This window comes from Erythrolamprus reginae, chromosome 2, assembly GCF_031021105.1.
Source record: "Erythrolamprus reginae isolate rEryReg1 chromosome 2, rEryReg1.hap1, whole genome shotgun sequence".
NCBI classification, from domain to species: Eukaryota; Metazoa; Chordata; class Lepidosauria; order Squamata; family Dipsadidae; genus Erythrolamprus; species Erythrolamprus reginae.
Genome location: NC_091951.1, coordinates 206418600 through 206441976, shown reverse-complemented (window position 1 = coordinate 206441976; position 23377 = coordinate 206418600). Strand labels below are relative to the sequence as shown.

The following is a 23377-nucleotide window of genomic DNA, read 5'->3' as shown; positions in this document are numbered from 1 at the left end:
ATAGCAAAGCACGGGTATTAACTAGTAATGTTGATAAAGATGACATGCAGAGGGCTCCATGTTTGTAATAATGATTAGTATTTCATATTAATGTTATAGATTTCTTTGTAGACCCATTGGACTGATTGTATTACTGTTGCTCATACAGGTATTATTTCCGAAACTGGCATGGGACAAATGACAACGAGCCAAACATATTTCGCAGTATTCCTCGCTCAGCTGACTCAGAGGACAGGTCATATAGGAGTGAACAAGGCAATGCCATCCTGGATAAATCATCATTTGCCTATCTCTTTGAGCAAGTATGGCATTTCTTTTCTTTAGATATTAGATATATCTAATATATATCTAGAGTATTGTGTTAGACTAGATTTTAGTTCAGGAGAAAGTAACTGGAAAAAAACTCTACAAAATGTTAGAATGGCAGGACTGCATAAACAAAAATAAATAAAAATGGTGATTGCACAAAATATTGCACAGTGAAAACCAAGCTGTATGAAATAGATTGTGATAAACCAGGGCTCCTATCAAATTAGAAACAGAAAAGTAAGCAAACTGACTTACTTTTGTACATTCAATAAAACTCAAATAATCTGATTGTCCCTGGGATACAGTATTTCATGTTGTAAATGTGGAGAATACCCAGGGGTGGGCTACTGCCCGGACCGGGAAGAATACAGTGGGGTAGTAAAAATGGGGTTCCACTCCAGAGCACTGAATGCACTTAATTTGCACTGAAAGATGTTGAAAGAAAATGCATAAACCACACCTATCCAATATGAAAGACTTGCTAAAATCTACCGTTTCCCCCAAAATAAGACCTATCCTAAAAATAAGCTCTACAATGTTTTTTACTCATGAGCCTAATATAAGCTCTCCCTCTCTGCCTGTTCTATGCTTGCGGTGCCACCGCCACAAGGCAAGGTGGGTGGTGGAGGAGATGGTGAACCTTTTCAGGATAGGCTGTGATACAGAATCAATTCAAGAATATATTACTATTGTTCTATTGAACATCTCACTACCATTCTCATAGAAATATTTGAAATAGCATTATAGCATTCACCTACCCCAAAATTTATGTTTGTTTGTTTGTTTATTTAATTTGACTTTTATGCCGCCCAATCCCGAAGGACTCAGGGCAGCTTACAGCAGTATAAAAATTACAATTTGTAATTGTACTTTACAAATGTTAACATTTGTGTTCATTTTCTTTGTTCTTAACTACTCCTTTCTCTTTGGGGCGTCATTCCTTTAAGTTTTTTCTCTTTACAGTTATACATTATGCAATCATTGTTACTTTTTTGCAGCAAAGTTTAGTATTTTGTATAACAGAAAATGCTTTGCCTATGTAAAATTGCTATGCCAATCTTTTGCAATATTTTAGTTTGATCCCCAGTAAGAGAACAAAGAGATAGATCTCAGATCTACTATTTTGGATAAATTATTTCTTCATATTATTTTGGATTATTCTTTATTAGGGAAAATACGACTTCATCAATGATATTGCCTCCTTAAAAGACTTGCACACTGAACAAGAAATTCACCAATTTAAAAATGAGAGCCTGGGGATGGCTGTCCTCCATCTGTGTCATCTTGCACTGAAGAAAGGCATTTCTGTTGAAGAGGTGGCAGATAAAACAAGGTATTGTCATTATTTATGAAACTGCATATTTGCTTAATGATGTGGGTTTTAATCATGAGGTCTAAAATTTATTTTTAAAGAATTGTGAATATTATTTATTGAAATAAAAACACTATCATAAAACTTACATCTGTTGGAATTCTTTAGCTTGCACATTGCTACTGATACCGTGTTTACCCAAAAATAAGACACTGTCTTATATTAATTTTTGCTCCAAGAGTTGTGCTATGTCTTATTTTCGGGGGGTGCCTTACTTAAAGCAGCTGCCACAAGATCTGAGGGGATGGGGTGAGACGGAATGGGAGTTGGGATCTGACATGCCCCTTCTGGCCACCCGCTTAACAGCCTCCCAGTCTCTACCGTCTAACTGCTCCAAGCTGCAGGAAGAGTAAGGCGGGCTGCAATACCGTCAGCTTCGGGGGCTCCTTTCCTCAGCGGTTCGTTTTGTTACCTCTAGGCAGCTGCACCAACTTTTTCCTTCCCGGCGGCGGCGATGGCGGCGGCTTCCCTTTGAGGAGCAGCAGCGCCAGGAACGTCACGTGACGAAGGGAAGCCGCCGGAGCCGCCACTGCCAGGAAGCAAAAAGTTGGTGCAGCTGCCTAGAGGTAACAAACCGAACCGCTGAGGAAAGGAGCCCCCGAAGCTGCCGGTATTGCAGCCCGCCTTACCCTTCCTGCAGCTTGGAGTGGTTAGACAGTAGAGACTGGGAGGCTGTTAAGCGGGTGGCCAGAAGGGGCATGTCAGATCCCGACTCCCATTCCATCTCACCCCATCCCCTCAGATCTTGCGGCAGCTGCTTTGCAAAGTTGCCCTGGTCGCACATTTCGGATAATAAACAAAGTGAGACAGCAGCAGACTGTGTCTGCTGTACTGGACGGTACAAAGCGATGGAAGGAGCCAGCAGGGGACCCCACATTATTACGGTACCGCTATGAACAGCTTTGAATGGTACCGTATGTTTTTCCACCGTACCGTATGTAAACTTGACTACGCCTTATTTTCGGGGTACGTCTTATTTTCGGGGAAACACGGTAGGAGTTTTATATTGTGTGGGCCAATTCAACAATGAGCCTAATTTCCAGTACTGTAATCCCTTGATGTTGGGGGTGATTAGATGGAATGTATTATCATTCTATGTATCTTTCTAATTTTGTCATTTATTTTACTGAAGAAACATATTCATACCTATGAAAGCTGCTTTTGGTACCAGTTTGTCTATGTCCCCTGCAGTTTCAAAGAGTGCATCCCACGGTCCTTTTGCCAACAGATTCAGCAGAACAATTCTTTGACCAAGTTCCGCATGAAGAATGTTTTCAAGAAATTCTTGCAACGCTTCCAGCAGCACACATTGAGCACTGGTAAACTTACAGAACAGGATCTCATGCACAAGTACTTAGCTACTTTGGAGAACTTGGCTCCACGTTTTGGGACTGAGCTCTTCGCAGTTGTTTCACTGGAAACCGTTTCAGAGGGTGAGAAGGCGCCACTTTATAGCAATGGTGGTCATATGCATCCGGAGAACTCCTATTCTTCTTCTCATGGTAGCAGGCCTGTCACACATGAAGTCTTGGTAACAGGCATAAATGGGATTCAGTGGCGGCCTATCCTGGCTGAGGTAGGATCATTTGTGGATTCATCTTCATGTAATTCTGGGAGATCTCAGCATATTATTCCTGTACATTGAGGGATACTCTGAGACACACACAGGCAGGCGAGTTGTTAACAATATCAAAAGAACAGATGTGACCAGGTGATTAAAGCCCTTCTTCAACATTCATTTTAAAAAGACATCTTCATCATATCATCACTTTGATAGTCATTAACACATATAAATACATTGATACTCTGGGAATGCTGAATTTTATTTGTTCCAATTAAAAATCCAAATTTCTAAAGATTTTGTCAAATACAACTTGAGTCTTAATTAGCATAGAAGTCTTAACAACAGCCAAAATCAGTTCAAAATAAAGCTTTAAATAAATGCAATTTAATATTCACATAATTTTTTATAAAAGTTAAAGGGTGTGAGGAACAAAACAGCCTTTGCATAGATCACATATTTCATTAGCATCCTTTTCTTTCCATGTGACCTCTGTCTAATGTTCAGGTTGTAGATTTGGTAAATTCAAAAAGATGCTTATAAAGGTCTTATTAGTGTGTTTATAAAAGCTAATTTGCTTTTATCAAATTAGCTGTTCCTGTTTCGAATTATTCCTCCCCCATGATCACCTACAGTTTTGTTCCTTCATAGTAGAAGTTAAGCAATAATTAACAGCTTAGTTTCCAATTTTAAGAAATGCAGATCCAGTTCACCTCGAGGGCCAAATTTTTAGTGTGGCTTATGAAGACGTAAGTTTCTGAAAGTGAAGAATAAATTGCTCATTTTTTATGTGTGGCTATATGCAAGGGAATGGATATCTTCATTCTGCATCTTTGGAAGCTGGCAAATAGATACAAAGAATGTAACACAATTATATTAGAATCACTGCCAAAAATTCCAAAACTCAATTTAAAATTCTTCTTGCAGAAGCCACAAAGTCAACCCCATAAGGCTTATTTTGGGAGGAAGGTCAAGACTAAGGAGCACAAGTCCAAGCAGTCCTACCAACCTATAGAGCAACATGAAGCTAAATGGGCACACTTTTGTGACTTTCAAGAGATCACACATATTGTTGTCAAAGATTGCAACATCAGCATCCATCGCCAAGACAATAAGTGTATGGTAGGTGAAAAAGGGTCCTACTACTATTTTACAATTTTTGTGTGGAGTTATGACTTACATGCTTTTGATGAGTGTTGTAGATAAGTAAAGAACAAAACATGAATGTTGAGAGTTAAATGTAGTTCAGATTATTTTTAGTGTGCTGGAGCTGGTCATTATTTTTTATCTACCGGTATGTATCTATAAGCAGGGGTGGGCTACTGCCCGGACAGGGATGGGTGATGCAGTGGGGTAGCGAAAATGGAGCTCCACCCCAGAGCACCCAATTTGCACTGAAAGATGTTGAAAGAAAATGCAGGGCATCCTGCATAAGCCATGCTCACAGTGTGGTAGTAAATGTTTTGGTAGCCCTTCACTGTCTATAAGGCAGTGAAAGTGATGTTAACTGAATTGGAGAGCAGGATGTGCAAACGAAAATATTGTTAACAAATAGCAACAACTTTGTACAGGTCCCCTGAATAAAATGTACAGCTTTTAATGGGCTTTTATTTTAGCCCTGTAGCTCAGGACTAACAATTGTGCTTTTCCTTTTTTTATTAAAAAAATTACAGGATTTGACTCTATCATCCCATGAAGCTGCTCTCTCCTTGATTTCATTAGTAGATGGTTACTTCAGATTAACATCTGATTCTAGCCATTTTCTGTGTCATGAAGTTGCCCCACCACAACTCGTTATGAGCATCCAGAATTGTATTCATGGACCCATGCAGTAAGCAATCAAGCCTCCTGTCCCCCATGGTCTGTTTTTGAAAAGAGGGAGCTTCCACATTATATCTAAAAGTTTTCTCTTCCTAGGGAAGAGTTCATTCTGGCTAAGCTGAAGCGTGAAGGGCAGGAAGACGGGCTCTATGCCCTCCGTTGGAGTGTCCTTGATTTCAACAGATTGATTCTATCAGTACTGAAGAATGGCCAAGTCAGAGATGGGGAAATGGTAATGGGCTTTTTTGATTCTGTTAACCAGCTTTCTTAAGCTTGTATTTTCTGAATGTATACTTTGCTTTTCAGAAATCCCAGCCAACTAATGTTGCTGAGAATTCTGGGATCAAATGTCCATGCCTCTATAGAATGTAAGCTAGAGAAAAACTACATACATTTTTGTTTTAATGTTTTAAGGATTTTTAAAAGATAAATAAATAATACATATTTTAGCAACTGCCTAGATGTAAAGGCAGCATGTTTCTAAGGTAGGAGTGCAAAATTTATGGTAAATATATAAAATTGCCTTGCATCAAGTCAGGTAATTAGTTTTTATCAAATCCAGAACTGTTGACATGGATTCAGAATAACTGTCCAGGCTTTCAGACAGAAGTGTATCTAGCACCATGTAGAAACTTTTGCTTCCATAAAATATGCTCTGTTACTAATGTGAACTAAAGAAGAAGTGCATGACAAGCTTTGTCTCCTTTGGGACTCATCAGGCATAGGAAACCAGAAATCTTTCTGTGGAATTCTCTACCAGGAACTGAATTCTATTTCTGTTAGCAGGTTTGAACCCCAGAAAAAGTATGCCTGATAGCATCTTAATGAATCCCAAATAGAATGAAAGTGGTCCTGCACTGCCTCTTTGTGGTCAATATAAATAGAAACCACACATTAAGTAAAAATAGAGAAATCATCCTCTTCCTCCTGACAGTGAAGTTGGAAGACACATAAAACTCTATATATGAGAGCATAATGTAATGTAGCATCTGCAAATCCCTGATCTGAGAATTTCAGAAAAGGGAGGTGGATCATGTGTGCCATTCTAAAAATGAATGCTATCCACTAAGTTAAACCATCCAACTATGCATGGAAATGAATTCTTGTTAGAATCATGGTAAGCTGCTTCCAGAACATGCTACTGACTGACTATATAACTTTTTTCTTACTGTTTCCCCCCCCCAGCAGAGTATCAGTACCCAAGGTAATGCAAACTATAGACAGTTCCGGATCCAGAGGAAAGGAAATTCCTTTGTACTTGAAGGCTGGGAGCAAGAGTTTCCTAGTGTCCAAGAACTAATGAATGCTCTCAAAGGCTGTACTCTAAAATCTGGAACTGACATCTTCAGTTTGAAGAGATGCTGCCCCCCAAAACCAGGAGGTACACAGCAAATCAGAATTATCTTTTCCCACTACATAGGCTAAAAGTGAAATTTGTCCACTGAATAAGATGGATCAGGTCATAGTGATATACTATAGAAAGAGAAGCCATCAGCAGTTATAGTATGTTATCCTTAAAGTTAATACAGTCTACATTTAAACCTTTGGCATATGTGTCTGTATTTGCATTTATATGTTATTTGATATACAATGATCCCTCGATTTTCGCGATCTCGTTCTTCGCGAAACGCTATATCGCGATTTTTCCCACCCGATGACGTCACTCTCTTCCTTTCTCATCTTTCTTTCTCTCTCTCTTTCTCTATCTTGCTTCTTCCTCTCTCACACTCTCTTCCTCCCTCTCATCTCTTTCTTTCCTTCTCTCTCTTTCTCTATCTCTCCCCCTCTTGCTGGCGGGCGGGCAGGCGAGCGGGGGCATCAGCGAGGAAGACCCAGGGAAGGTTCCTTCGGCCGCCCAGCAGCTGATCTGCTCGGTAGCGCAGCAGCGAGGAGCCGAATCGGGGTTTCCCCTTTGCGTGGGTGGCGGGGAAACCCCGATCTTCGTCTGCTCGCTGCTGCTGCGCTACCGAGGAGATCAGCTGCTGGGCGGCGGAAGGAACCTTCCCTGGGTCTTCCCCGCCGGCCACGCAAACTCCACCATCTACGCATGCGCGGCCATGAAAAAAAAGGGCGCGCATGCGCAGATGGTGTTTTTACTTCCGCAACCCTACATCGCGAAAAATCGATTATCGCGAGGGGTCTTGGAACGGAACCCTCGCGATAATCGAGGGATCACTGTGTAAGTTTATGTTGAGGTTTATTGCCTCAGAGAGGGGTGGCATACAAATCCAATTAAAACAAACAAATAAATAAATAAATGAATGAATGAATGAATGAAATATAAATATATAATAATAATAATAATAATAATAATAATAATAATAATAATAATAATAGTAATAATTTATTGAATTTGTATGCCGTCCCTCTCCGTAGACTCTATTATTTTGTAGTGCAGGCATTTAAAATTAAATCTAACTGATAAAAATTCTTATCAAAATAGATCAGCATGATCATATAAGGATGGGCATTTTATAGATATGTCCAAGAATTAGAAAATCAACTTAATTGTATCTGGGCACTGCTCATAGCTTCATTTGTAGTGGCAGTTGGAGAGGTCTGGATTGTCTTGGCAAGTACATCTGCTACGAGGGAGGGCAAAGTTTCCAAAACTAGTATGTATGACAGAAATAGTGAGTTTCAGGAAGAATTTTTGATTGAATACATTCAGGAACATTTTTTTTAAACAGTCTGCTTTGTACATTTTTAAAATTAAGTGCTATTTCTAGGAAACATTTTTTTCCTTGATACTATTAAACAATTGTTAGTACTAATTGGCAGTACTAATTATTTTCTGGAAATGAACAAAATTGCTAAATGTTTCCTTATAAATGTTCTGATTCTGTTCTACTGTTTTAGTGTAATTTCTTAATCAGAACTTTTGGACTATTTACTTTTTGCAGAGATCTCAGACTTGATCATCACACGAAAAGTGAAAGACAGCACAAGGCACATTCTGAATTTGACTCAGCTGAGTTTTCATCAGATTCGTAAGAATGAGATTACACAGGTCAGCAGTTGGCTTTTATACATTAGAAAATGAAAGGTTGGGTTTGTAAGTATATTAGCCAAAAAGGATCTAACTTTCTTTGCCAGTTTCAGAAGTAATATCAACAAATATGAATTATGGTTTAAAACAGTGATGGCAAACCTGTGGCACGCGTGCCACAGGTAGCACACGGAATTATATTGCAGGGCACATGAGGTGTTGCCCTATGTCAGTTCCAGCGTGCATGCGTGTGCTAGCCAGCTGACTTTTGGCCTTGGGGAAGGCTGCTTCGCTCTCCGGAGGCTTCAGGGAAGCTTCCCTGAAGGCTCTGGAGTGCAAAAAGCAGCAATACGGGCAAACTGGAAGTCCATTTTTCCAAACTTCCAGTTGGCTGTTTTTTCACTGTCCCAAGCTTTAGTGAGGTCTGTGCATATGTGCAGGGTGGGGGGAGATTGTGGGCAAGCGTGGGGGTGCGTGTGCGTGGGGGGAGGAAATGAATATGGGCACGTGCACGTGTGCGAGAATAGGCACACACCCTCTTTTGCCATGCGAACCGGAAAAGGTTCGCCATCACTTGTTTAGAAGCTACTAATACTGTATTGTAGTTCCAGTTTTGTTTACCTGTATTTGTGGGGCTTTGGAAATAGACTTTCAGTAGAGACTTGAGTAAAGCATGATAAATGCCTGACAATGGTGATTACTGTCATCTTCTTTTTTTTAACCTTTGGCTGGCACAGATAGGATTTTGAATTTATTGATTTTCAAATAATTATGAATCAATTCCTGGTTCAGTACGGAATTGAAGGATTAAGTAGCTTTTGTGTTGCAAAGGAAAATGGTTTAACTAACATTGGTATATTGTTTCCCATCAGAGAGCGCACTTGGGACAAGGAACACGAACCAATATTTATGATGGTGTGCTTCATGTATGCAGTGGGACCAACGATGATGAAGCAGAGTATTTTTCTACTGAGCAGAATAACAATAGCTGTGAAATGCATGTGGTACTCAAGATGTTGGACCCAAGTCATAGAGACATTGCTCTGGTGAGTAGACATATAAATATATATATTAGGAGTGGGACTTTAGTAAATTAGTAAAACTAACTTTGGCAGAGAAATGGGGGTGGGTGGGCAGAACTTATGGGAATATTGTATTCTATCTATTTATCTGTTATTTGCTGAAGAGTAATGATTAACTTGCTCCAAAGACTGTTAGTATTAAGCATTGTGGGAAACAGGACCCTGCCTTTGTTTTGTGCCTTTGGGTTTTGATTCAGCTTGTTGTCAGGACACAACTGCTGAGCAATAGCCTTCTTTGTATTGATGCTGATCATGACTTTTCATGACTTTTCAGTTTGCCAGCTTAATTCTAGGCCAAGGATGAAAAACAAGTTCTACATTCTTAAGATAGATCCCAATTTTTAACTAAACCAAGACTACTTACCTACTAGGATAAGCTACCAGCATTTCTAACTTATAGAATATAATTCTTTATTGGCCAAGTGTGATTGGACACACAAGGAATTTGTCTTGGTGCATATGCTCTCAGTGTACATAAAATAAAAAGATACATTTGTCAAGCATCATGTGGTGCAACACTTAATGATTGTCATAGGGGTCAAATAAGCAATGAAGAAACAATCAGTATTAATAAAAATCTTAGGATACAAGCAACAAGTTACAGTCATACAGTCCTAAATGGAAGGAAAAGGATGATAGGAATGATGAGAAAAAACTAGTAGAAATAGAAGTGAAGACTTAGTAAAAAGTTTGACAGTATTGAGGGAATTATTTGTTTAGTAGAGTGATGGCGTTCGGGGAAAAACTGTTCTTGTGTCTAGTTGTCTTGGTGTGCAGTGCTCTGTAGCGACATTTTGAGTGTAGGCGTTGAAACAATTTATGTCTAGGATGTGAGTAAATATTTTCACCACCCTCTTTTTGACTCGTGCAGTATACAGGTCCTCAATGGAAGGCAGGTTGGCAGCAATTGTTTTTTCTGCAGCTCTAGTTTTCCTCTGTGTCGGTCTTGTTGGGTTGCAGCACCAAACCAGACAGTTAAAGAAGTGCAGATGACAGACTCAATGATTCCTCTGTAGAGCTATATCAGCAGCTCCTTGGGCAGTTTGAGCTTCCTGAGTTGGCGCAGAAAGAACATTCTTTGTTGTGCTTTTTTGATGATGTTTTTGATGTTAGGTGACCATTTTAGGTCTTGAGATATGATAGAACCTAGAAATGTGAAGGTCTCTACTGTTGATACTGTGTTGTCTAGTATTGTGAGAGGTGGAAGGATGGAAGGGTTTCTGCTAAAGTCTACCACCATTACTATGGTTTTGAGTGTGTTCAGTTCTACGTTGTTCTCCATACTAAAAGAGCGGGTCCAGCAGTCACGTGGGTTGCTCACTGTCCAATCCGATGGGACTGAGCCTAGTCTTTTAAAAGCCTGCCGGATCCGCCCCTTCCCCAGAATTCGCTCAGTCCCGCATCCTGCGGGTCTCGTGAAGAGCTCGTTCCTCTCATAACACCTTCCCTTTGTTGCTTCTCTTCAAAATAAAAGTAAGATTTCTCTTCATTCGTTCTTAGAGCTTGCCTGAATTTATTGCCAGCCTTACTAGGCTGGGCTTTTAACGGAGAAGTCTGCAGCGCGGCTTCTGCAGTTTTTTCCCTCTCTTCTCCGCTTGCTCGCAGCTGCATCCTCTCGGCACGGAGGTTTTTCAGGCAAGCTATTGTAGTTTTCTAAAAGGCTATTTACCTCCTGCGGTGTGAGACATTCACAAGTCCCCTTGATCGTCTCCCGGACTTAGCTTTGCCCTCCGTGATTCAAACTCGGAGCGGTTTGTTTTTGGCGCGAAGGTCCTCACGCCCATTAATTAGGCCCTTTCGGATCGCCTTTCTGGCTACCCGTCTGGTGCTATTCAGTCCGCCGCTTGACCCTGGAGTAAGCTGTGAGTTACTCAGGCCTGTTCTCCATCGGCTAGCCTCCAACCAGTGTGCCTTGGTTACTTTAAATTAAGTTTAGTGAGGCCTGCCATGCTGCATTTAAGGACACGAACTCTGGTTCCGCCCAGATTGCCCTTAAATCGCAGCAGCTCCTGGGCCTCGGAGCAGGGTCCCCTTCCTCTTGGGAAAGCTATTTTAGACTTCTCCCACCAGTTTTTTGGCTCAAGTCTTGTTTTCTGTAATTTGGCGTCTCTGTGCTATCTCTGGATGAGCCAAACCTAAACAGACCCCAACCTAACCTATGGGGCTTAGATCCAGAGGAGCCAGATATTATGGAAGATTCCTCACAGCCAGAACCATTTCAGGCCTTCAGGGATTCTTCTGCTCTTCCTGCTGATATTTCCACCTTACCTCCGGAGTTTCAATCTATTTTTTCTGCACTGTCTAAGGCCATTGATGCCAAACTCTCGGCCATCAATGTGCCCTCTCCGTCTCATCCCCCTCCACGCTCCTCCCGACCCGTGAGCTCGCTCTCATCCTTCAGAGCTCCAATCAATGAGGATTCGGATTCTTCCCAGGAAGAGAATGAGGATGTGGATGCAGAAGAGGATGATGACCCTTTTCAACGTCTGTCGGAAGATGAGGAATCTCAAATTAAGATTCCAGCCCCAGCTGCCATATTTCCCTTTCAACTTTTCAAATCTCTCCTTCTCAAGGCAAGAGTATCCACGGGTTTAGCCGGGCAAGAAAAACAGGCTACTCCTTCCACAGACCCTCCGGAGGAGAATCTACCTTACTTCATGGAAGAACAGGAAGATAAAGAGGTAATTCCTATGCCAAAATTGTTCAAAGATGCCTTGCTTAAGCAGTGGGACCATCCAGCTTCTGGCCTTAACCCCACTTCCAAGGACAAAAAATTATACAAGCTCTCCCCTTCGTATGAAGAGCTCCTTGCCTGCCCAAAACCTGATGAACCGGTCAAGACCCTCCACTCTGCAGCAGCCATGCCTGGTGAAGCAGAGGAGGTTCTCCGTCCAGAAGACAAGCGTCTGGAGCAAATGCTCAAGAGATGTTTCTTCGCAGACACCTGGGCCATTAAGAGTGCTGCAGCAGCATCCTTCTTTTCCAGAGCTATGCTCTTGTGGCTTCCTCAGCTCCAACAACATATGCCTCCTGATGATCTACGAGGCCAACAGGATTTCAATAAGATCTTCGCAGCAGCCCAATATGTAGCAGATGCTACACTGCAATCTTCCAGATTTGCAGCCAGGTCAGTAGCGGCCTCAACAACGGCCAGGAGACTCTTATGGCTTCGCCCTTGGCAGGCGGGAGTAAGACAAAAGTGGCAACTGGCCATGGGTCCATTGAAACGCGATCTCCTATTCGGAGACCTTCTGGATTCTCTCCTTACAGAGACCACGGACAAGAAGAAGGTTTTAGGGCCTACCACCAAGAAGGCCACCAAAACTCAGCCTTTTCGACGCCCAAGTCGTCAACAGGATCAGGGGTTCGCCTTTCAAAGAAATCCAGGTCAGTATTCCCCTCGCTTTCGATCCCAAACTAGGAACACCAGAGGTAGAGGATCCCGCTACCAAAGAGGATCCTCCTCGACCAGGGCTTCCAAAAAACCCAGATGGTGAGTTACCTTCTTTTCCCATAGGCAGACGCCTGACTTGGTTCTCCACCAGATGGCGCCGCTCTTGTAAGGACCCCTGGGTTATTGATACTATAGAAAGGGGTCTCCGTTTAGAGTTTATTTCTTCTCCCCCTAAATGTTTTATTTCTTGTCCCTCTCCCAGTTCTTCCCCATCTCGTATCCGAATGGAGGAAGCTATTTCTCATTTGTTGTCTATCAAAGCCATTCAACCTGTCCCCTCTTCCCAGAGAGGTCTGGGCTTCTACTCTATCCTCTTTATGGTCCCTAAGACCTCTGGAGGTTGGAGAGCCATTTTGGACCTCAAAAATCTGAACCAATTTATTAAATATAGGAAATTTAAGATGCATTCCTTGTCGTCCATCTTAGCCGCCCTTCATCCTGGGGACTTTATGGTCTCATTGGATCTTATGGAAGCCTACCTCCACATTCCCATTGCCAAAACTCATAGAAAATTTCTACGTTTCGCCTTCCAGGGCAGGCACTACCAGTATAAGGCTATGCCCTTCGGGCTCTCCTCGGCTCCTAGAGTTTTTACCAAGCTCTTGGGAACCCTGGCGGCCCATATCCGTGCCACGCCCATTCATATCTTATGTTATTTAGATGACATTTTAATTCATGGAAATTCTAAAGAGGGCGTAGCTGCAGATCTCTCTTTAACCATGTCTGTTCTACAGAACCATGGCTTTTCAATCAATTTCAGTAAGAGCCAGCTCCGGCCATCTACCTCCATTTTACATCTGGGAACCATCATTAACTCAGAAATTTCCCAGGTCTTCCTCTCTTCTGAGAGAAAACAGAGCATATTGGAGCTTATTTCCCACATTCAATCTCAAAAAAGAACCTCCATCGTCACCCTGTCTTCTCTACTGGGAAAGATGGTGTCATGCATTGGTATTGTTCCCTGGGCCCGTCTTCATGCCAGGGAGTTGCAATGGCTTCTGTTACCATTCCAGAGATCGGGGAACAGCAACTCGACTCGTCGCATCTCTGTTCCATCCTCAGTCCTCAGATCCCTCATGTGGTGGACTTCTCCAGCCCTGGACAAGGGATCCCCCTTCAGGTGTCCGGACCAGTTTGTTGTCACCACAGATGCCAGCCTATCGGGCTCGGGAGCCCATGCCCAAGGCCTAATAGCCCAAGGCATGTGGTCAGCGGAGGAAGCTTCCAGGCCCATCAATTGGCTAGAATTGAGAGCTGTTTCTCTGGCCCTCAAACATTTCAAACCTCACATCATCAACCAGCATGATCCTTACGGACAACATAGCCACAAAAAGTCATATTTGCAGACAAGGAGGCACCAGGTCCAGGGCCCTCATGAGGGAGGCCCTGAAATTAGGTCTTTGGGCGGAGAGACATCTCCAGTCGCTACTGGCCGACCACATATCGGGAGTCCTCAACGTCCAAGCGGACTGGCTCTCACGATCGACTCTAGATCCAGGAGAGTGGAGCCTCCATCCGGCATTGTTCCAGCAAATATGCCTCAGGTTCGGTCACCCATTGCTAGACCTGTTTGCGACCGAGGCCAACGCTCAGCTCCCTCGATTCATCTGCAGGTTTCCATCCCCAGGTGCAGAGGCGACCAATGCTCTCAGGATTCCTTGGCCTCCAGGTCTACTGTACGCCTTCCCTCCAATTCCAATTCTCCCAGACGTGATCCACAAAATCATTCTAGAGAAGGCCCGGATAATCCTAATAGCCCCTCACTGGCCCCGCCGGCCCTGGTTCGCGGACCTCCAACATCTGTCCGTCCAGGACCCCTGGCGACTTCCCGTTTCGGAGGATATGTTGCAGCAAGGTGCCTCGCTTCATCCAGATCCGGAGTGGTTCCACCTCACCGCCTGGCTATTATCCGGCGCGATCTAGACCTGCGAGGGTACGACCCGGACACAGTGGAAATCATCCTAAAGGCCAGAAGGGGGTCTACCAACAGGATTTACGACCATACCTGGTCCAAATTCCACCAATGGTGCTCACAAGAGGATTTATCTCCCCTGTGCCTTCCCATCCCAGCCTTCCTCATGAAAGGGTTTCATCAAGGCCTTTCAGCCAGCACCATCCGTCGCCACCTGGCAGCTATTTCTTCCGTCTTGGCAGGGCCTCGCAGGCAACCACTCCGTTCCTTCCCGGAAATTCAAGAATTTCTCAGAGGAATTTCCAACCTCAGACCTTCTAAGGTCCACAGATATCCTTCCTGGGACTTACCACGGGTTCTCCATTCCCTTACTCAGACACCATATGAACCCCTGAGATCAGCGTCCTTCAGGTATCTATCCTTTAAGGTAGCATTCCTGGTGGCGATTACATCCGCCCGACGCATATCTGAGTTGGCAGCTCTTTCAATCAGACAGGACCTCTGCCAGTTCCATCCGGACAAAGTGGTCCTGCGCTTGGACCCCACTTTTCTACCCAAGGTCAGCTCCATGTTCCACAGATCCCAGGATATTGTCTTACCTTCCTTCTGTCTTAAACAGAACCATCACCTTGCAGTCAGATGGCACACTCTGGATCTCACCAGAGCGCTGAGAATATACATCCAACGCACAAGACCCATTCGAGGGTCTGAAGCACTCTTTGTGGCCTATCATCCCAGTTCCATGGGATCCAAAGTGTCCTCAACAGTAATAGGCCGTTGGATTAGAGGGACCATCTCAAAGGCCTATGAGTCAGCTTCCCTCTCCATTCCAAGGAATATTACAGCGCATTCCACCAGAAGTGCTGCCACATCTGCCGCATGGGCGACTCAGGCCCCATTGGAAGAAGTCTGCAAAGCAGCCACTTGGGCCTTGCCAAACTCCTTCATAAGGCAGTACAAAATTGATTCTTACGCTTCAGCGGACGCTGCCTTCAGCAGAAGGGTACTCCAATCCGTTATCTCTCACGATAGCGAACTAATCCCACCCTAGGGACTTATCTATTGGGTATGTCCCACGTGACTGCTGGACCTGCTCTTTTAGTACGGAGAATAGGCGTTGATTGCTTACCTGAACGCCTCTTCTCGTACGATGAGCGGGTACAGCAGTCACTTCCCTCCCTTATATGTTGTCTTTCTATGACTATACCTTTAACCTGTTTTTCCTTCTAATCATGAGAGCTGAACATTATTGAGCCTTCACATCTGAGCCTAAGTCTACGGATTCGCGAATTCTGGGGAAGGGGCGGATCCAGCAGGCTTTTAAAAGACTAGGCTCAGTCCCATCGGATTGGACAGTGAGCAACCCACGTGACTGCTGTACCCGCTCATCGTACGAGAAGAGGCGTTCAGGTAAGCAATCAACGCCTATTTAACAGATGGCTTGTTTGAGATGCACTCATTGGTATATAGAGAGAAGAGAAATGGTGAGAGTACACAGCCTTGTGGTGCCCCTGTGCTTATTGTATATGTATGTGATGTGATTTTTACTAGCTTCACCTGCTGCTTCCTATCTGTTAGGAAGCTTGTGGTCCACTTACAAATGTGTTCAGATACCGCTAGCTGATTTAGTTTGGTTTAGACAATGTCCGGTATGATGGTGTTGAATGCTGAACTGAAGTCTACAAAGAGGACCCTAGCGTAAGTCATTGGAGATTCAAGATGTTGCAGGATGTAGTGTAGAGCCATATTAACAGCATCATCTGTCAATCTATTTGCTCGGTATGCAAATTGCAGGGGGTCTAACAGTGGATCTGTGATGGTTTTCAAGTGGAATATCACTAGCCTTTCAAAGGTTTTGATAACTACAGATGTTAGAGCAACTGGTCTGTAGTCATTCAGTTCCTTGATGGAGGGCTTTTTCGGCACTGGGGTGATAGTAGAGCATTTGAAGCAGGAAGGAACATAGCACAACTCTAGTGATTTGTTGAAGATTTGGGTGAAGATGGGGGCCAATTGGTCAGCACAGACTTTTAAGCAAGAATGAGTTATCTTGTCTGGGCCTGGTTTTCCAGGCTTCTGTCTGTGAAATAGATCTTTCACTTCCTAATTGGTAATTTAGGAGCACATGGACGGATTAGACTGTTCCTGCTATGTTCCTAGAGGTGGAGCTCTTGCCTCACAATCAGGAGGTTGTGAGTTTTATCCTAGGAAGGTAGGGGCAGATGTAGGGTCTTCTGCTTGAGCAGGGGGTTGGACTAGATGATCTGCAGGATCCCTTCCAACTCTATTAATCTGTAATCCTTGGCCAGTGGTCTGGATGTGATGCCTTCCCTTTCTTCTCTGCAGGCATTCTTTGAAACAGCCAGTCTGATGAGCCAGGTGTCCCATATCCACTTAGCCTTTGTTCATGGGGTTTGTGTATGGGGTTCAGAGAGTGAGTATTAATTATATATTTTGAAAGTTTTGTGCATGTGTAGTTTGCTTCTTTCAAATACTGTATATTTCTTCTGTTTCCTCAACTACCCCACAAACTCCAAGTTGTATCTTTGCATCACTTTTGATTCTTACTTGCTTAGTACTGTTTTATCTCTTTTTGTGTCTAGCAAAAAGTGTTAAACCCATACCCAACTGTATTTTGACAAGGTTTCTAACTAATTTCTAACCAATAGGTCATTTTTCTTCTGCGTCTGTTTTAAATTATATTAGGATAGTTTTTGATAGCCAAGAAGTGCACTTAATATTTCTGCAATATTCAGAAGCCATTGGGAATTGGACTATTGTGCTAAATGAGTGGGATTGATTTTACTCCCTTTTTCACATAGGAAGTTCTTAATTTTAAACAATTTATAGATCTTACACAAATGATTTGATTCAAAATGATGAGAGATAGTGGGTCTAGAAACCGCAAAAAAGAAGTTTCAGGTGCATATGGCCCTGAGTGTATGCACTCCTGTCTTAGATCTACAGTATTTTAAATATATGAAAATAGTCAATTTTTATCTCTGCTCATATTTTGTAGCCAATATTAGCAGCTGTTGCTATAGAGCAAGAATGCTAATCCATTTGTTTGCTTCATATTTTTCATCCCTACTTCTGGTTTGCTTTTTCAGATATAATGGTGGAAGAATTCATTGAGCATGGGCCCCTGGACGTCTTTTTGCGTAATAACAAAGGACGGATAACAGTAGGCTGGAAATTCACTATTGCAACACAATTAGCTAGTGCCCTCAGTTACCTTGTAAGTCTGTTGGTGGGGATTTGCATTGGGTGGGTCTTCTTGAAAAGTTTGGATGTCATTTTTTGCTGATCTCCATTTTCAGTTTTTATGACTCAAATGGCAGAATTGCAGGAGTCTTTTTCTTATACAAACTTTTAATTACCAGCCCTTGACTTTGAATTCTTTGGTATTGTAATTTAGTATGGATATTGATCAGATGGGTTATAAAGTTATTTTGGATTAGATTCTGAAAAGGTACTTTATACCCCAATGAGTCCAAGAAAAGGCACAACTGCTTTAAAGGTTGCAGACAAACACTTTGCATAAATACAAACACCCATCCATATGTTTCGATTTCAAAGCATCATCTTGATGGACGGAATTGCAGTACGATTTCCTGTGATTCTCATCTTGAAGAAACAAAGAAACAACATCTGTAGGGCAAGTTATACTCCTAGAGAAGAGAAATAGCTGGTAAATAGGCCCTGAGCTTCAGGGTATAAATATTTTGGGACCCGTTGATTTGTCCATCTAGTAAGATCTGATAGAGTAGATGCTCTTCAGATAAATGGAACTCACGTGCCACATATTCTCTGTTATAATACCTGCTCTTTGGAATACAGTAATCCCTCGCTACTTCACGGTTCATCTTTCGTGGATTTGCTACTTCACGGGTTTTCAAAGGGGGCTTAAATCCATTAAAAATTTTAGATCCATTAAAAATTCATAAAATTCTTCTACAGTACTACTGTACTCTATTAAAGAAACTGGTAGGATAGCACATGTAGTTCCAGCTGAGAAACATTATAGAATGACTGTTTCATGCAAAGGGTGGGTTTTAAAAGTACAAATACTCGTTAAATACATAAAAAAATATCTTTCCTCTACTTCACGGAAATTCGTTTTTTACGGGTGGTCTTGGAACGCATCCCCAGCAAAAAATGAGGGCTCACTGTAGTACTATCCCAGGAGTTCAATTTAATCCAACCCTCCTACCTTTTAAACAATCCTTGAAGCCTGGATCCTGTCTCAGGTAGTAAACAATTTGCGCCCTTGAGGTGGGTGGTGGATTTTATAAGTGTGTTAGTGTCTTCCACCCTGTTATTTTATTGTGAACATTGCATTTAAGTTATATTTGGCTCATAGTCTTAATGAGTTAGGTGTTTTATAAATACAATGTATAACAAGTTGTGTTTACAGGGATTTTTGGTTAAGGAACAATGAATATATTTTTCCTGACACAGTATGTAGTATGTCACAATCAATCGTTGTATTTGTTTATGTAGGAAGATAAAAACCTAGTGCATGGCAATGTATGTGCCAAAAACATCCTGTTGGCCAGGAAAGGTTTGGAAGATGGCCTGCTGCCCTTCATTAAGCTCAGTGACCCAGGAGTCAGCTTCACTGTGCTTTCCCAAGAAGGTAAACCATTAATATTTGGAAAGTAGTTTCCTCTTTATGTTTGTAAAGATCATTCAAGATAGATAGAGGTGATCAAGCTGAATATATTAAAGGTAAAGGTTCCCCTTGCACATATGTGCTAGTCTACTTACAGGACCATCTTCTGCCTCATACTTCCCAGTGACCGATTAGGGTCCACAGGGTTGGCCTTCCTCCATCGGCCAAACAATGCCAACTGGTGGGACCACATGGGAGGGTCTTCTCTGTGGTGGCGCTGGCTCTCTGGAACCAGCTACCCCTGTACCAGCTCCAGCCTCCTGGCCTTCCAGAAAGCCATGAAGACCTGGCTCTGCTGGCAGGCCTGAGGCTGTTGAGTAATACCATACCACTCCACCCCAGAAGTAATGAATGCTTTTATCTTAAGGGTTTTAAATTGTTTTTACATTGTTTTTACTTGTTCTTTGCTGCCCAGAGTCCGGCAGGAGTTGGGCGGCTTATAAATTTAATAAATTAAATTAAATTAGTCATTCCAGACTTTAGGGGACAGTGCTCACCTCCGTTTCAAAGCTGAAGTCATGTGGCTGGCATGACTAAATACTGAAGATGAGTGAAACACTGTCACCTTCCCACCAAAGGTGGTCCCTAGTTTTCTACTTGCATTTTTTAATGTGCTTTCAAACTGCTAGGTTGGCAGAAACTGGGAGAAGTAACGGGAACTCATTCTACTACGTGACACTAGGGATTTGAACTGCCAAACTGCCGACCTTTCTGATTGACAAGTTTAGTATCTTAGCCACTGAACTACTGCGTCCCTTATATATTATATTAGTAGACTTGAATAGGAGGATTCAGTGAAAGCATATCAAATCAATCAGTATAAATGTTTTCATATCCTATTGTGTGATATAAGTGCTTGAATGTATTTGGACCTTCTTGCATGAAGGATTTTTAACAGATGGTCTTGCATTTGTAGTGATAGTGCATGCCTTATTCTATCAGAAGCAAAGTTGACTCCAAAGGGATATTATGCTGCATTCCCAATCTTCTGCAAAGGCAGAATGAACGTTAGAAAAGTCTCTGCTGATGTTCTCACAGTTCCTGAAAAGACTTTCAGGAACATTTTTAACACAACCTCCCATTCATTTTAGATTATACTTTTTTAAAATGTTGTCTAACTTGGGCTTCTTCCTACCATACTAGTTTCTGTAAGCATTAAATTATTTTTCTTAGGAAGAACATTTTTCTCAGATGGGCTGCTGAAACTGACATTCATTACCTTGGAAAATAAAAGTGTAAATCCTACTTTGGCAAGAAGGCCCTCTCCCTTTATTGCCCAAGTCAAGTCAGCCAATGTTGTAAAGCAGAGGTGGCAATGTCTGAATTCCATTTTTGTGGCCCTTAAAATTATCTGTGGTCAGCACTGATGAGAATTAATGAGAGACTTTCCTATCATTTTGATGTGGGGAATAGATAAAAATCACAGTTAAAGCCCTAAAATATATAATAATTAAAAAACAAAGAAAATTACCAAACTCCATATCAGAAACTTAGTTTCTGCACCACCCTAATATATGATGTGATCATGTGACTCCATTTATTCTATAGCCTTCAAGTCTTCCTAAAACATTAAGAGTGGCCTTTGGACTGGTATAAAGTTTTATGAGGGCAAAGTTATTTTTCCTGCTGGTGAAATAATTCAGCAGATCCCAACCCTTGCTAGCAAATCAATATTTCCATATTTCAAAGTAGTGTGGATTATTTAAGAAGGCATACATTTGTTTGCTGGTTTGTTTAAAGGAGACTATACGTGTAGAAAATGAGGTTCAAACAGTTGTTATGCCCACAATTTTAAGGGAAAGAATTCTAAGATCTCTAGATGTCATGCTCTCATTGCATATTACATGATAGCCTGCATGCCACTGTCTGAGTAAATATTTAATATAGCTTTCTTATCTTGACTGTAATCAATCTGTGTACTAGATTTTGCATAATTTCTGTTCTCTGTCCTAATGTTGGATTTCTTTCTCTGTTTGTAAAGAAAGGGTGGACCGGATTCCGTGGATTGCTCCAGAGTGTATCAAAGATGTAAACAACCTTAGCACAGCAGCTGATAAATGGAGTTTTGGGACCACACTGCTGGAAATATGTTTTGATGCAGATGTGCCACTAAAAGAACGCACTCCTTCTGAGGTAGTGTCTTTCCCTTTTTCGTTATATTGCTGCAGACTTTAGGGTTAGTTTCTTATAGAAAAGGATAGATGTAGTTCTACTTTGAGAATAATAACATAACTGAAAACTTTTTCCATAGGAATATTGGGCTGCTTTTTTATTAGTTTATAGTAATATTAGTATTTGTTTATAAATGCATAACTGTATTATAATCTAATTTCATTTGGCAATATCAATCATAGGCGTCTATTTTTTTCTGCAGAAAGAACGTTTTTATGAGAAAAAGCATCATCTTCCAGAGCCATCCTTCAAAGAACTAGCTACCCTAATCAGCCAGTGCCTGAACTATGCTCCTGGAGAGCGACCCTCTTTCCGGACTATCTTACGAGACCTCACTCAACTACAGCCACACAGTAAAAATCCCAAATAACTCTTGGATAACAGCATTTAGTTAGCCATTGTTTGGTGTATTAGGAGAAACAGTATACAACCATCATTTCTTTGTTCATTTAAACAAAATGACAAAAGTGTCACTTAATACTGACAGCATGGTGGGTAGGTGCTCCAATGGTTGCAAAATGAGAGCTGTCTTGTGTAACATAAATGTATTCTCTCACTCCCTTTTGTGGATACAAGAGGACAACTGTAAAGCAGGCTCAATTAAGATGCTATGAGGATAAGCAGAGACTCAATTTGTGGCCCGATTACAACTGCTTAAATTGCAATACCAGTGAGAGAAAAACTAAATTTTAACCCTAACAATAAAAACTAGAAGAAAGAGATTGTACAATAATTTAGTCAATTTAGACTAAATGATTTAACCAAATTGGTTTGACTCAAAGAGAGAATGGAAAGTTATGAGCACTTAGTCAGTACAGTACTAACCTTCAATAAAAGCTTCTTCTGATCTGTATGTTGTAAGCTTCCTGAAAGTGCTTTGTCAGTTTCTTCCTGTCTAGCCATGGTATATCCGCTATATCTTTCTTCTTCTTTTCCAGATCCTCTTGACATTAGTTCTGTGAATCCTGCGTTCCATATATCAGATCCCACTGTCTTTCAAAAGCGCTACCTGAAAAAGATTCGAGATCTGGGTGAGGTAAATTGCCTTTATTAAGAATAACAGCTTACTTTCTTCCTCCATTCTTTAAAAGTAAGAGCTGAAACAATTAATTCCTCTTGTGATTTTTCAAATCTGTTCCTGCAATTAACTTTTTCTATCTGTATATTGAGGATCAAATGTATTGTATACCTTCATTTTAAGAAGCAAATATAGTTTCCTATCTTTTAAGAAGCAATAAAAAAAAGATATATTCAGCAAATATATAACAGGGAGGTGGAATTATGCTCAGTTTTAGCTAGAACTGTATCCGTGTGCATTGGACTGCATTTGCATCCTTCAGTGTAATATTAATTCAGTGTAATATTAAGAATAATGCTATTACATTTACAAATGTACGTATTTAGGGTTCTTTTATTTCAGGTCCCATCCCATATTAAAACCCAATGTGGAACTGTTGATAAGGCATTTTAGCTCCATCTTTTTCTTTATTTCATTGGCAGATACAGTCTACTACAGGATAGAGTGTGAGGTCCTAAATATTCTCATCATATCAGTCAAAAGAGATACAATCTGTAACACTGATGTTACCATTAGTGATCATCATCTTTAGAAACAAACACAGTCTAGAAAGACATTACAGTGATCCCTCGATTAGCACGGTCTCGATTAGCGCGAAACGCTGCAACGCGGTTTTTCAAAAAATATTAATTAAAAAAATAAAATATTAAAATAAAATATTAAAAAATAAAAAATAAGTCCACGCTAGTTCTCTCTCTCTTTCTCTCCCTGTTGCCGGCGTGGTATATGAGAGAGAAAGAGAGAGGCAGAGGTCGGGCGCATTACCGGGAGGTGGAGGCGGCGTGGGGACGCTGGGTGCCGGGGACACCGAGGAGGGGGCGCCGGCCGCTCAATCGGGCCGGCAGGGAACAGAATGGAGCCTTCCGCGGCGGGGCTGGTAAGGGGGGGAGCCGAGCCCAGCCCCGTGGCATTCGCTTTCCTCCCGCCCGCAGCCGACTGATCGTGGGCTCCT

General features: G+C 41.9%; 1 protein-coding gene across 2 annotated transcripts in view; it reads left to right on the top strand.

The window, feature by feature from the left end:
* Positions 1 to 23377, top strand: part of TYK2 (tyrosine kinase 2) — a 56329-nt gene that overhangs the window by 20503 nt on the left and 12449 nt on the right. The window contains exons 4-18 of one of the 2 annotated variants that reach the window (XM_070741494.1): positions 149 to 302; positions 1479 to 1642; positions 2873 to 3257; positions 4170 to 4364; positions 4916 to 5073; positions 5160 to 5295; positions 6249 to 6444; positions 7967 to 8073; positions 8925 to 9098; positions 16847 to 16934; positions 17611 to 17738; positions 19004 to 19139; positions 21157 to 21308; positions 21550 to 21700; positions 22286 to 22383. In XM_070741494.1, the coding sequence (XP_070597595.1) occupies positions 149 to 302; positions 1479 to 1642; positions 2873 to 3257; positions 4170 to 4364; positions 4916 to 5073; positions 5160 to 5295; positions 6249 to 6444; positions 7967 to 8073; positions 8925 to 9098; positions 16847 to 16934; positions 17611 to 17738; positions 19004 to 19139; positions 21157 to 21308; positions 21550 to 21700; positions 22286 to 22383 (2422 nt within the window). The remainder of the gene's footprint in view (positions 1 to 148; positions 303 to 1478; positions 1643 to 2872; positions 3258 to 4169; positions 4365 to 4915; positions 5074 to 5159; positions 5296 to 6248; positions 6445 to 7966; positions 8074 to 8924; positions 9099 to 16846; positions 16935 to 17610; positions 17739 to 19003; positions 19140 to 21156; positions 21309 to 21549; positions 21701 to 22285; positions 22384 to 23377) is intronic. The other variant, XM_070741495.1, reaches the window with a different exon arrangement.